Below are 13544 nucleotides of genomic sequence, written 5' to 3'. Positions count from 1 at the left end.
TTAGCTTCTCTATGTTCTTTGACTTTCCATATACATTTTTAAATCAATTTGTTGCTTCAAGAAAATCTTGCTAGGATTTTGAACCTGTGGGTGAATTCTGAAAGAATTGGCATCTTAACAAATTGATGTTTCCAAACTGGACATGATATGTCTGTCCATCATTTGCCATTCATTTAGGTCTTTTATTTCTTTCTGAAATGTTTTGTAGTTTTGATTGTATATATTTTGTTAAATTTATCCCTAAGTGTTTCATGTTTTGGATGGTTACTGTACGTGGTATTGCTTTAGAAGGTTTTTGTTGTGGTGGTAAAGTATGCGTAACATAAAATTTACCATTTAGTTGTTAGTGTACACTTTAGTGACATTAGGTATGTTCAGAATTTTGTGCACCCATCACCACTATCCAGTTCCAGAACTATTTCATCGTCGCAAACAGAAACTCCGTATCCTTTGCACAGTAAGTCCCCACAACCCCCACCCCCAGCCCCCTGCTAACTCTAGTCTACTTTCTGTCTCAAGGAATCTGCCTGTTCTAGGAGCCTCATCTAAGTGGAATCATACAGTATTTGTCCTTTTATGTCTTGCTTATTTCGTTTAGCATGTTTTGAGAATTCATCTACGTTATAGCATGATCAGAATCTCCTTCCTTTTTAAGCTGAATAATATTCTTTTGTTTATATATTACACATTTTGTTCGTCCATTCATCTGTTGATAGACATTTGGGTTGTTTCCAATTTTTGACTGTTGTGAATAGTGCTGCTGTGAACATGAGTGTACAAGTATGTGTTTCCCTGCTTTCGCTTGTTTTGGGTGTATATCTAGGAGTGGAATTGCTGGATCATGTGGTAATTCTTTGTTTAACCTTTAGGGGAACCATCAGACTGTTTTCCCAGCAGCTGCATTATTTTACGTTCCCACCAGCAATGCATGAGGATTTAAATTTCTCCACATCCTCACCAACACTTGTTTTTTTTCTTTTAATTGATAATAGCTGTCCTGATGGATGTGAAGTGGCATCTCATTGTGGTTTTGATTTGCGTTTCTCTAATGGCTGGTGATATTGAGCAACTTTTCATGTGCTCATTGGCTATCTGTATTTCTCTGGAGAAATGTCTTTTCAAGTCCTTTGCCTTTTTTTGAATTGGGTGATTTATCTTTCTGTTGTTGGATTGTAGGAGTTCTTTATATATTTTGTGGTTGGTTTTTGACATGATATTTTAGAGGAGGAAGAAAAAGAAAGGTCCTTTTCAACCTAAACAGATGACTGAGAAAAATCCTTATCTATCAGTCTTCTTTGAAAAAGCCAATTAGCTCTAATGTGTACTTACATGTTCATTAAAATTGACATTATCAAACCCTCAGATGTGGAAACTGTACATTTTGTGAAGTTTTTAACAGGCTTTGTTTTACTGCATAATACTTTGGAAGTTGCTCTTCTAACCTTACCCTCCAAGGTTTCCTTTTACCCATTTGTACAACAAAAGATTACAGATAGTTAGAACATAGCAAGATGGTGACTTCATTCGGATTGTCAATTACCAATGGTGTTTCTGAAAAGACTTTTTAAAGTATAACAGAGAATAACTGTGTTGAACGCTTATTTATGTTCATGACAAGATAGATTTAGAGAAGTTCCGTTTTTCCTTTTGAAAACTTCACTGTTTGAAATTAACTCAATAGCTGGGTTTAATCGCCAATGGAACATAGTAGAAGAGAGGATTAATGGACCATATAGAAAATATCAGACTAAAGCACGGAAACAAAAGGATAAAAAGGGCAGAAAAGAGTGTACAAAGACTTGGTGACAAGGTCTGACATGCAGTCATGCGTCACTTAACAATGGGGATACGTTCTGAGAAATGCGTCATTAGGTGATATTGCTGTTGTGTGAACATCATAGAGTGACTTACACAAACCTGGGTTGTGTAGCCCTCTGCACACCTAGCTGTATGGTACTGGTCTTATGGGACCACCGTTGTACATACAGTCCGTCGCTAACTGAAATGTTGTTATGCGCCACGCGACTGTATTAATAATTGGAGTCCCAGGGAAAAGAGAGAGAGAACAGGGCGAGAGCAGATAATGCAACCAACAAAAAAGCCAGTATTTGAGGAGCTAACGGCTAAGAATTTCCCAAAACTGATGGAAGACTTCTAGAATTCTGATAATGTTCTGTTTTTTGATCTGGGTGCTTGTTACACGAGTGTGTATAACTTTGTGAAAGTTTATTGAAGGACACATTCAGCATTTGTATTCATTTCTATTCCTTATGTTATATTTCAATAAAACGTTTTAAAAAAATCTAAATGAATTAAGTCATATGCAGAATTCCTTAAATCATAAGACAGATGTGATTTCACAGGAACCAACTGTTAATAATTCTCTCTGATATGAGAATATTAGAATATTGATCTTGATTGATTGAGCTTCTTTTCAAAAATTATTAAGAGAAATTAATGAAATTTACTTTTCATTTTGTAGGAAATTATTTCAGTGTAAGGTCGGAGGGCCTCAGCAAACAGACAGAATGAATGCATTTCTAATATTAAGTGTGTTGAAATAAGAATTACAGTTTTTCTTAAAATCCTATTTTTCGAATATTCATAGAAATAGTCCTTTCTATTCTTAAAAAGAAGAATCTTTAATTTCTCCCTATTGTGTGAAAAGGTTGTATAAATACTTACTCGAATCCTTTCTCTGTACTGTGTTCCTGAGCACAGTCTTCCAAAATAGTCATTCATGCCTTTCTGGGTTTTTTGTTTTATATAATTATTCTGTGACATCTTGTGATCAATAAGCATTAAATATCTTTTCTGTGTGATGTTGATTCTTGTTTTCCTTTATTTTTTTCTCAGTCCTGGTTTCTGAAAAGAAATTAAGGTTTTACATGTGGTAAATGGTATAAAAATGAGTAAGGAGAAACTAAAATGTCCCCATCTCTTTCCCCCACCCCCGTGACTATCTTGTTGTTAGTGGAGAATTTTTTTTTTAAAAAAACTTTACATAGAACACCTTTCTATACCCAAATTGAAACTGGATAAAAGCAAAGTATCTTTTAAATCCTTGCCTCATTTCCTGAGGGCATATTAGACAGTAGGAACTTGAAAGTAAGCTGAAATTTGAGAATATGTAAAATTACAAGATTATTCTTTCTTCCAGATTTTGTATCAGATTGTACCATCTCATAAACTGATGTTAGAATTCCATAGATTACTGAGAAAATCAGGTAAATAATTTTTGTTTTACATCTCTTTGCACGGGTAAGCTGTAGGCGAGAGATAGCAAACTGTGGCCCATGGGTCAGATCCACCCCTCGCCTGTCTTTATCAGTCAGGTTGTGCCGGAGGACAACCACATCCGTTGGTTTTCATATTGTGTGTGGCTGCATTTGCATTACAGCAGCAGAGGTGCATGGTTGTGACCCAGAATGTGTGGCTTAAATATTTCGTCTGGCCCTTTCCAGAAAGTTTGCTGACCCCTGCAATAGAACATTAGTCAATAATTAGCAAGAGAGAAATGTCTTTAATTTATATAATTCACCTCATTTTAATCCCTACTGGGTTTCAGCTCAGTATGTAGAAGAACGGACTTCTTCATAGGAGAAAATCAGCTTAAGTCCAGTAGGTACTGGGACTACTCAGTTCTTCTAAGAAAAGAGAACTATAAAATGTCCAAATAGGGCAGTTATTTTAAACAGTGTTCTCAGTAGAATATAACCCATATAGAGATCACACTAACCCCTGAATTCATTAGCATGGACTAAATTATTAGATTGTTCAGATTCATTTCAGGAGAGTACGAGCATCATGAATTATTTTAAGCTGTTAACCAAACTAGAAGACTCAGGATGCAGTAGTATTTTATCAACTGAATGTGTTTTTCAGCTTTGTGCACTTCAATACCTAAAGGAAACTCTAACTGTTGTGACCATTGCAGAAAAAGAAGAACACCACAAGCTGGGGTTGGAGGTGTTATTTGCAGTCCTAGATTTTGCTGGATGCACTAAAAATATAACTGCTTGGAAATATTTGGCCAAGTATCTCCGACAGACCTTAATGGGGTAAGTAAGAGACACACTGTTTACTACTGGATCAGCATAAATAGTGTTTCCCAGTATTTTAGTTGGTATCTGTCAATTTTTAAGTGAAGTTCTTTGCGTGGGTTTTTTGGATTTCTTGAATTTGTCTTCCACTGTTTTCTTCTGAGTACATCAGAAGCAAGGAAATACAAAGTCCCAAGTATAACATACCAAAATTCTATCAAGATCTTTTTACGCTATCGAAATAAGTACTATACCTTACACCACACTACGGGGGGATCTGTGTGTTTTCAAATTGGAAATAAGGACTAGAAGGGGTCACTCCCACCCGTCGCTAGATCGCTACACTCTTTGTAAGCTCTTTGTGGTTTGTGTGTCGTCAGCTCTGAGAAGGCGTGGGGGGCAGCTTCCTCCCCGCTGTTTTCAGTGGGGTTGTTAGGGTCTCCTTAGATCAGTGTAGGTTATTCATTCAACAAATATTTATTAAGCCCATTGTGAGCTGGGTATCTGAAACTATACCTGTGATCATAATTTCATCACTGCCACATTTTGAGCAGAAGAAAAGGAGTGGCCCTTTGTCATTGTCACTGTGTGTGAGAAGAAAGAACATCACAAAATTAAGTTTCATTTACTTATTACATCGTTTTAGTAGGTTAGGAAATTCATCATCTATGGGAACTTGTTTCAGGCTTCAGATCTGACTTGACCGTGGAGCTAGCACAGTGCTGATTATAGAATGTTTTTGGTGTGAAATGTTGGTGTACTCATCGGAAACCACTTTCCACCTCTAACACACTGTGTAAACCCCTGCTAACCAGAAGGTTCTTGAAGGCAGAGAAATGTACTGTTCATTTTTGAACTTCTGAAAGTTCTGCCACAGGGTGCAAATAGGTGCTAAATAAGTATTTGCTCGATTAAATTATTGACGAACACTTAGCATTGTCTGGGTTCAACTGCCAAACCTGTGTGTTCATGTATTTGTATAAAAATGGCATCTTAACTTGGATAGTAATTCTTTGTAGCATATATAATTTAAAGTGAGGTTTTAAAGTAACTTTTAAGTAATGATAATAATAGCTGACATTCATTAAACATTTACTGTGTACCAGACAGCATGCCAGGGACTTTACATGAGACTGTTATACTACTGGACCAATTTAATCCTAATAACAATGCTATGAGATGGGTACCGTTAATATCCTCAGGGAAGTTGAGGCTCAGAGAGGTTAAGCACCTTGCCCAGGATCACACAGATAGTAAGTAAATGGAAGATCTGAGATGTGAATCCAGGATTTTGACTTCAGAGTCTGTGCTGTTAACCGCTGTGCTGTACGGAACTCACTGGTTAGTTAGATGGAAAATGGGCTGTGAAGATCAAGGAGGACTGAAAAGGGTTTGCTTTCATGCGTGTGCTATATACCATGGCCATGCTCAGAAATTCGTTTTCCTTGTCATCTTTCCATAGACTATACTCAAGGTCAGATTCTGACACTATAGATCTGTCCTCATCATTGGCCTTCCCTTTTGACCTTTTTCTTTTCCAGGAGTCATCTTGCCTGGGTTCAAGAAGAGTGGAGCTCCAGGAAAAACTGGTGGCCAGGCTTTCACTTCAGCTACTTTTGGGCAAAAAGTGATTGGAAGGAGGATAAAGCGTTGGCTTGTGAGAAGGCCTTGGTGGCTGGAGTATTGTCAGGAAAAGGTACATGGCTTTGTTTTCTTTTCATCTAGACGTAGCTCTTGGATGATTTTGAAATTACAAAGAGTGACCATTCATTCCTGTCACAGTTTACCTGGTACCGTGCCTAAGGCTATAGAGGCTGGAGAAATCACTGTTGAATGGAAAAATGGATCCTGAGTTTGCTTCATGTCTCTGAAATATTTAGCAAGTGATCCTCTTACCATTGTAGTTCTGTCAGAAGCAGGTGGAAGTTCTGCTGAGTGCCAGGCTCCTGCATTATCGCCGTCCAGCTGCCCGCCTGATGGCTGGAGTGAGGAGACAATTTCTGATCTCTTCTAACCCACGACTGATTTATTCTAATCCTTCCCGTCGAGGTTCTCCTCAGATTAGTCTCTTATTATGAATGCCTCTTGGCTGTTTTATAAGCTAACCTTGAGAAGGAACCTTTAGTAATTTGGTTTGGAGAAGCTCATTTAATATGTGAATGTATATAATAAGCATCTCACCTTAACTAGGGTTTGGGAGGCAAAGTAGGAACAAGCTAAAGTTTATGCTTTAATTATGATGGAGGAGAAACGTCATCGTATGTGGGAAGCAGTACATTTCATTGGTGACAGCTCTTAGAATGTGCGTAGGACCTATGAGTATAGATAATACAAATCAGTCTATTTTCATGGTCATTGGTATGCCAGAAACTGAAGCAAATTTTAAAAATGAAGAAATACACTTGAGCAATTTGATACTCATTAAAACTCTGGTTTTTTTTTTCATGTTGCTTTGTTTTATTTTTTAGGTTGTAGATATTTTCGGTATATTTCAAAACAAGATCATCAAGTCTTCAGGAAGAAAATTAAGCGGATGAAGAAATTAGTGAAAAAATACAGTATCATAAATCCAGGACTCTGATACGGAATTTTAGTTATTTCCGATCAGTAGCTACAGTGTAGCAGCTCGCTAGGTAGTTATCGAATGTATTTATTTATTTGGTGTTTCAAGAAGCCAGTTTTATGGCTACAAAAAAGTTATTTTTATATTTTTTTTTACATTTCTTTTACTGTCTGTTATGGCTATAGAAACAGTCTCACTGTCTTTGCTCTTTGCAAATATTTTATTTTTCCTTTTTGTACCGTTAAATGTAACATTTATTAAGGAATAATCTTCGAATAAAAAATGTATTTAATTAGAGAATCCAGTTCTACGGCAGTTATTGCTTTGTAGATAATTTGCCTCTGACTGTTGCATAGTGAATGTAACTCGTGGTACTGTTCAGTGAATTTACATTCTTCTTTTAGGTTCTAAATGATCCACGTCAGGTTTACCACCATGAAGAATATATTGGTGATGGATTCTGTTGAGGAATTTTGGAAACAGAAAGATTTGGGAAAGGACGACTCCTCCTTTCTCTTTGGGTAAAAGTCCTGGCAGTTTGGTGCTAAGAGACCTTCTGATGGAGGGGTACCCTTTGTTTTTTTTGAGGACGATTAACCCTGAGCTAACTGCTGCCAATCCTCCTCTTTTTGCTGAGGAAGATTGGCCCTGAGCTAACATCCGTGCCCATCTTCCTCTACTTTATATGTGGGACGCCTGCCACAGCATGGCTTGCCAAGTGGTGCCGTGTCCGCACCCGGGATCCGAACCAGTGAATTCCGGGCCGTCTAAGGAGAACATGTGCACTTTACCACTGCGCCACTGGGCCGGCCCTTGGAGGGGTACCTTTAACTCAGGGATGATTCCGCTTAGAGAGGGTAGAGCGGGCTAGCTGCTTCAGCGGGTGCTGGCCCTACTTAAAAGACTCTAGGTTGGTTTGTTTGCATGGCACAGCAATCTAAGACATGCTTTAGAAGTCCTGTGTCCTCTCCTTTCTCTTGGAAACTAGGATGCACAGTAGGCAGCTGGACAGTGGAGGAGACCTTGCCAGTGAAATCCTGTCCCGGGGTCACACAGTAAGCCCAGTGGGAAAGCTTGGTTCAGAAGCCAAGAACAACTTTCCCGGAACATGAGCTGAGCTTTATAACATGTTGTAATAACTGGTAGAGTAAGTGCTTCTTCAAAACTGTCTTGGCTCTTACACATTGACTGTTCAGATATCTAGTATTTGAGTTCCAGTAAGGCTCGCTGACTTCAGTGCAAGTGCAATTTTAGATGGCAAACCACACATTTTCCCCATTGGCTTATGTTCCTATTAATTTTAAATCCTCTGCAAGAAAATTGGGGGACAAATTATGCTTTGTCAATAATTTAATTCAGTATTTTATACTTAGTAAGAAATGACTATCAACAAATAAGTACCCAACCTTATAATACGTATGAAACAAGGAGGTGCCCCACAGAACCAAAATAAACCAAGTTAAAGCTACCACCTGACTAGGGCCAGCTTCACTGTGGGAGTCCATGACTGGGTTGGATAGGAGTTCTGTATAAGAGCAACACCTGAGGAATGAAACTCGCAGAGGATGTGGACATCATCACAAAGCACAGGCCAAGATCGTCAGGGCCTCTCTTCCCTGAAACCTTTAGTCCAAAGTAATGGGATTTATGAACTCTCATGCACACGGAGGGGAGCATGAAAGAGAGATGTGCAGATGTGGTTCTTGGTTCTCACAGAAAGCTTAGTTGCTTGAAATTTTTGTAACAAGTGTTCATATCTAATTGTGCAGCAAGAGCAGTGTGAGTCAACAACCGTGAAATTTCTTTTTAGGTCCACTAAGGTTAAAGGCAGTTTCATGAATAATAATTGCTAAAGCTTATCAAGCATGCTGGGGCTTTACATCTCATCATGTCATCACCACAACCCTAGGAACTGTCCCTGTCTTACCAAGACAGAAAGTGGGGTCCTTGCAGATTAGGTAACTTGCCCAAGGCCCCAGCTGACAGGGTTGACACCAGGCTCCTAACCCAGTTAGTGTGGTTCCAAAGATCCTGCTCTGGCTGCACCTCTGTGCTGCCTCCCAGTTCAGTCAGTGAGTATAACATGCCAGGCTTGAGCTGGGTAGCAAGGAAAAGAATAGAGAGGATCCATAGCCCAGAGGGTGTCAGCCGAAGCCGCACCTCTCCTCACTCTGCCAGGCTCGGTAGCTGCCCGTTCTGTGTCCTCACCCTGTGTGGAGTCCTTCCCAATATAGCCTCTTAGCAAATTGCAACGTCGTTTCATTATCTTTGTCCATCTGTCTTTCTCAATAGTGTATTATACTAGGCTTACTAACGTCTATATCACCAACAGCGAACAGAATTTCTGGCTCATGAAATATTCATTGAGCTGAACTGAAGAAAATTCATGAAAGTTAGGGACCAAGTGTGCCTATCTCCTAGGAAGCAATGTCTTGGCAAGTGTTTGCCAAGTGTAGGGACTCAGGAGACCGTTCGGTTTGAATCCTGGGTTACCATTTGGTAGTTCCGTGACTTCTTGGGCCAGTTACTAAGCGCTCTCCATTTCTTCACCTGTAGATTGGAGACAATAGATTTTATCTCATTGGATTGCTATGAAGAATAAAAGAGCTATAATTAATGCTCAATAAATGTTAACTAGGTAACCATCTATCATGACTACTTTAGACACTAAATAACAGGAACTAAAGTCTTGTTTCCTCCTGGAAACCTCTGAAATATCAAAATTGTATAATAGATGAGTTAATGCTTCCCACTAAAATACACCCATCTGTCAAGCTGTGCAACCCAGCCGTCAGCTGAGTACCTGAAGGCAATCCCCACACGCACTTGGAATACTCCCTCTGCCAGTTCCCTCACTGCTGCTGTACTGCCTTGAAGATGCTGGCTGCCTCAGCTGCTCAAAAGTCTGATCTCTGCCTCACCAGCTTTGTGGGACTGCCATGCTCTGCTTGGACTCCAGCCCAATGTGCTGCTTTTGGGAAATCGTCCTTAGGTGGAGAAGTTGGACTAATGGAACTTACTTCGTGATTTCATTGCTTCAGTAAGCCCAGTGTTGTGTTGCCTGTTGTCTACTGCCTGAAAACGGTTGTCTCATGCATTTTGTCTAGATTAGAAGACATGCAAATTCAATTATGATAAAATTAAGACCTTTTGCCTGTCAAATGATAGCTTAAAGAAAACTAAATGCAGTCTACTATCAGAAAGAAGTATTTGCAACACATATAAACTGACAAAAGTTAAAATAAATTCAACTCAATAAGAACAAGACAAAGAATCCAGTAGGTAAAAATGGGCAAAGGCAAGAACAGGTATTTCACAGAAGAGGGAAAACATGGACGATAAACATGAATTGGCAATGCAAATCAAGAGCGTGATGAAATACCAGTTTAGACTCAATTAGCAACAGTTAAGATGTCTGACAATACTGAGGTTGAAGAGGATGTATCAACAGGGTCTGTTATAATGGCCGACGGGACTGTAAAATGTTGCAGTCGTTTTAGAAAACAATTAAGTGTGCTGCCATTTACCAATACCATTCTTGGGTATTTGCTCAAGAGAAATGCTTGTACGTGTACACCATGAAAAAGTAGCACTGTTCATAATTGCAAAAAAACTGGAAAAAACCCGCAAATGCCCATTGGCATGAGAATGGGTAAATTATGGTAGAGTCACATAAAGGAAAATGAATAAACTGTAGATTTATGCACCAACATAGATGAATCTCAATAGTATAATATTGAATGAAAGAAATGAGTCCCAATGTACTAATTTATGACTATAGTTCAAACAATAAAGTTCAAATTTATGAACAAAATGTTTATGAATGCATATAGAGAGTGGTGAAACTATATATAAACAAATCAAGGGAATGATAAACACAAAACTCCCACTTGGAGTGGTCAGCTCTGAATGGGAGAGGCAGAGGAATAGGACAGAGGAAAAGCACATTAGGGGATGTAAATTAGGGTTAATGGTCTACTTTTTGGATTAAGTGGCAGACTCTTCATGGATTCATGTCGACAGTGCTTTATGAGCCAAGGATTGTGAGTAACTCCATTTTGTGCACTTCGGGTTCTTTTAAAAATGAAAAAGATCATACAATACATGATTCCATTTACATGAAATGTCCAGAATAGGCAAATCTATAGAGACAGAGAAAGTAGATTCATGGTTGCCTAGGGCTGGGGGATGGGAAGATGAGATGGGAGTGACAGCTAAAGGATACAGGATTTGAGGTGATGAAAATGTCCAAAATTGACTTAGTGATGGTCACACAACTCTGTGGATATACTAAAAATCATTGAATTGTACACTTTAAATGAATTATATCTCAATGAAACTATTACAAAAAAAGAGAAAAAACTAAGCTCTGTGGAGTCAGAAAGGCCTGGATTCAACAAAATGCCTCACGTGAGCCTCAGCTTTGTTCTGTAAAATGGGACGGTTTGAGAAAGGCAGATAGGAAGTGTTTGGCATGCGTCCTGGTGTATAGTTCTTCTCAGTAAGTGGCAACATTTATTATTATGAACAAAAACCAAAACCAAAAAAGAAAAAAAACTGAAAGGAAAAGTTAACACAAGCAGGCCATTTTTTAATGAAGGAGTAAGTAGCCTTTTGGATCCAATTACGTATCCATCTTTACAGCACCAGGCTTTTCCTGCTGGATTGAATTAGAATATTTATATTTTAAATATTTCAAGAGGAAATAAGCAGACCATTGATGATTGTGGTCTACAAATCATGTGACTAACATCTTCTGAATACATTAGTTTTAAAAAATCTATTTGAGACTGTTCCTCCCTCCTCCAAGATTCATGCTCCCAAAAGAAATCACCAGCCATCAAGTAAGAGTCCACTCTTACTCAGTCCTGCAAGGAAGCTTCTCTATGTCATCTTCATAGATGTGGATGTAGCCTTAAACTCAGTGAATGGAGACAGATCTTGAATCTGTTTCTGCCCCATCAACCCCACAAAGAGACCACTGCCAGTAGTTTATTACAACACCCATCACACCTGTACCGACTTCACAGATAATCTTATCACAAGTCAACGCACTCTTCAGTTGGCTGACCGCATCTGACACTAATTTTTCTAAATCAAGGAGAACAAGTTAGAGTGATTGCTGTACTTTTTTTTTTTTTATTGCTGGGGAAGATTGGCCCTGAGCTAACATCTGTTGCCAATCTTCCTCTCTTTTTTTCCCCTCACCAAAGTGCCAGTACATAGTTGTATATTCTAGTTGTAGGTCCTTCTGTAGTTCTTCTATGTGAGCCGGTGCCACAGCATGGCTGTTGACAGACAATAGCCTGTGGTTCTGCACCCAAGAACTGAACCGGGCTGCCGAAGTGGAGCATGCCAAACTTTACTAAGCCATCAGGGATGGCTTCCATTTTTTTCTGATACCTCGTGATGGAATGAAAAAGATCTGCACTACAATTCAGAACACCTAAATTTTATTGCCATCTTTTCCATTTGCCTAAAGCATAACCTTAACCATGATCCTATTTCGTGGACCCTCTCTGAGACTTAATTCACTTGTGTATACGATGGTAATGTTATAACTACCTTGCTCACCTAATAGAACTATTGTGAAGATCAAATGAGATGAAGTGTGAGAAAATACTTCATAAACGGGAATGTATAATACAAATGAGAGGAGTTGTTGCTGCTTTCTGTAATCTCAACCACGCCTGTTCATTTCAGACTGTGAGAGAAGGGAGTCTGTGACGGCAGATAGACGGTGAGAGAAATCATTGAACTATGTGAGAAGCCATTGAGCTGGAACATTTCTTTTTATATTTCTTCTGTTCTATTCCATGACCTGAGTGTACAATAGACACCAGACTCTTATCCTCTCAACATCACTTTAAAAGGCACCTGCCATATGAAACAATGAGTGTGTGTGTAATTGTGCATGGGTTGAATTGTGCGCCCCCAAAAAGATATGTTGGAGTCCTAACCCCCAGGACCTCAGAATGTGACCTTACTTATAGATAGGGTCTTTACAGAGATAATCTAGTTAAAATGAGGTCATTAGGGCGTTCCCCAATCCAACATGACTGACGTCCTTATAAAAAGGGGAAATTTGGACATAGACATGCCCACAAGGAGAACACCATGTGAACCCAAAGACAGAAACTCGGGGGATGTATCTTCAAGCCAAGGAATGCAAAGATGGCTGGCAAACTCTGAGAAGCTAAGAGAGGGGCGTGGAATGGATTCCTCACAATCCTGAGAAGCAACCAACCCAGCGACGCCTGGATGTCAGACTTCCAGCCTCCAGCACGGTGAGACAGTACATTTCTGCACTTTCAGCCACCCAGTCTGTGATACTTCGCAGCGGCAGCCAGAGGAAACTAATACAATAATTTTTTTTTTAAATAACACGTTTGCTTCAAAAGTGAGAGCTAAGGTGATTCAGATACTCAGTCTGGTCCCAGCGTGTAGTTTTGGACGCAGCTCCTAAGGTCACTTAACACTCAGTGGATACTTTTCTGTCCTTCCCAGCTGAAGCTGATCTAAATACCCTGCTCGACCTTCAGTGAGATTTTCTTAGTCCCCTCCAGCCTGCCATCATCTCCCCTCCTCGGAATCTCTAATGGCAATTGTTCTTTCCTTGTTGTTACCTTGATATAATCTGCCTTGTATTATTTGCACACTTTTTTAAACCTTTCTTCCCAGAGCATAAGTTCCTTGAAAAAGTTCATGTATCAGTTTTCTGTTAAAATATTCCTCTTCCAGCATAATGCTTTGCACATGAAAATACATGCCTATGGAATTGACATCGGACATCTATTAGAAAATTAATTATTGCATAATTATTATTTGATCACATGTATTATGTAATTATACCTAAAATATTAAGTAGCTCCATCTGAAATATTACATATTTTAATAATCAGAAAGTCGTGCCATCATTATATCTGCTGAGACCTATT

The 13544-nt window shown here is 39.1% G+C and overlaps 1 protein-coding gene across 7 annotated transcripts in view; it reads left to right on the top strand.

The window, feature by feature from the left end:
* Positions 1 to 10310, top strand: part of LOC100050174 (TATA box-binding protein-associated factor RNA polymerase I subunit A) — a 127145-nt gene extending 116835 nt beyond the window's left edge. For 5 of the 7 annotated variants that reach the window (XM_070255731.1, XM_023632759.2, XM_014738056.3 and 2 more), the window contains 4 exons: positions 3161 to 3227; positions 3938 to 4061; positions 5585 to 5739; positions 6512 to 6903. In XM_070255731.1, coding sequence (XP_070111832.1) covers positions 3161 to 3227; positions 3938 to 4061; positions 5585 to 5739; positions 6512 to 6624 — 459 coding nt within the window. In that variant the 3' untranslated portion in view covers positions 6625 to 6903. Of the gene's footprint in view, positions 1 to 3160; positions 3228 to 3937; positions 4062 to 5584; positions 5740 to 6511; positions 6904 to 7010 lie in introns of those variants that run through there. The other 2 variants (XM_070255729.1, XM_070255730.1) reach the window with 1 other exon arrangement.
* Positions 10311 to 13544: the final 3234 nt, after the last annotated feature.

The sequence above is a fragment of the Equus caballus genome, chromosome 30, assembly GCF_041296265.1.
Source record: "Equus caballus isolate H_3958 breed thoroughbred chromosome 30, TB-T2T, whole genome shotgun sequence".
NCBI classification, from domain to species: domain Eukaryota; kingdom Metazoa; phylum Chordata; class Mammalia; order Perissodactyla; family Equidae; genus Equus; species Equus caballus.
Note: the sequence above shows the minus strand (reverse complement) of the source record. Positions and strands in the feature narration are given on the sequence as shown.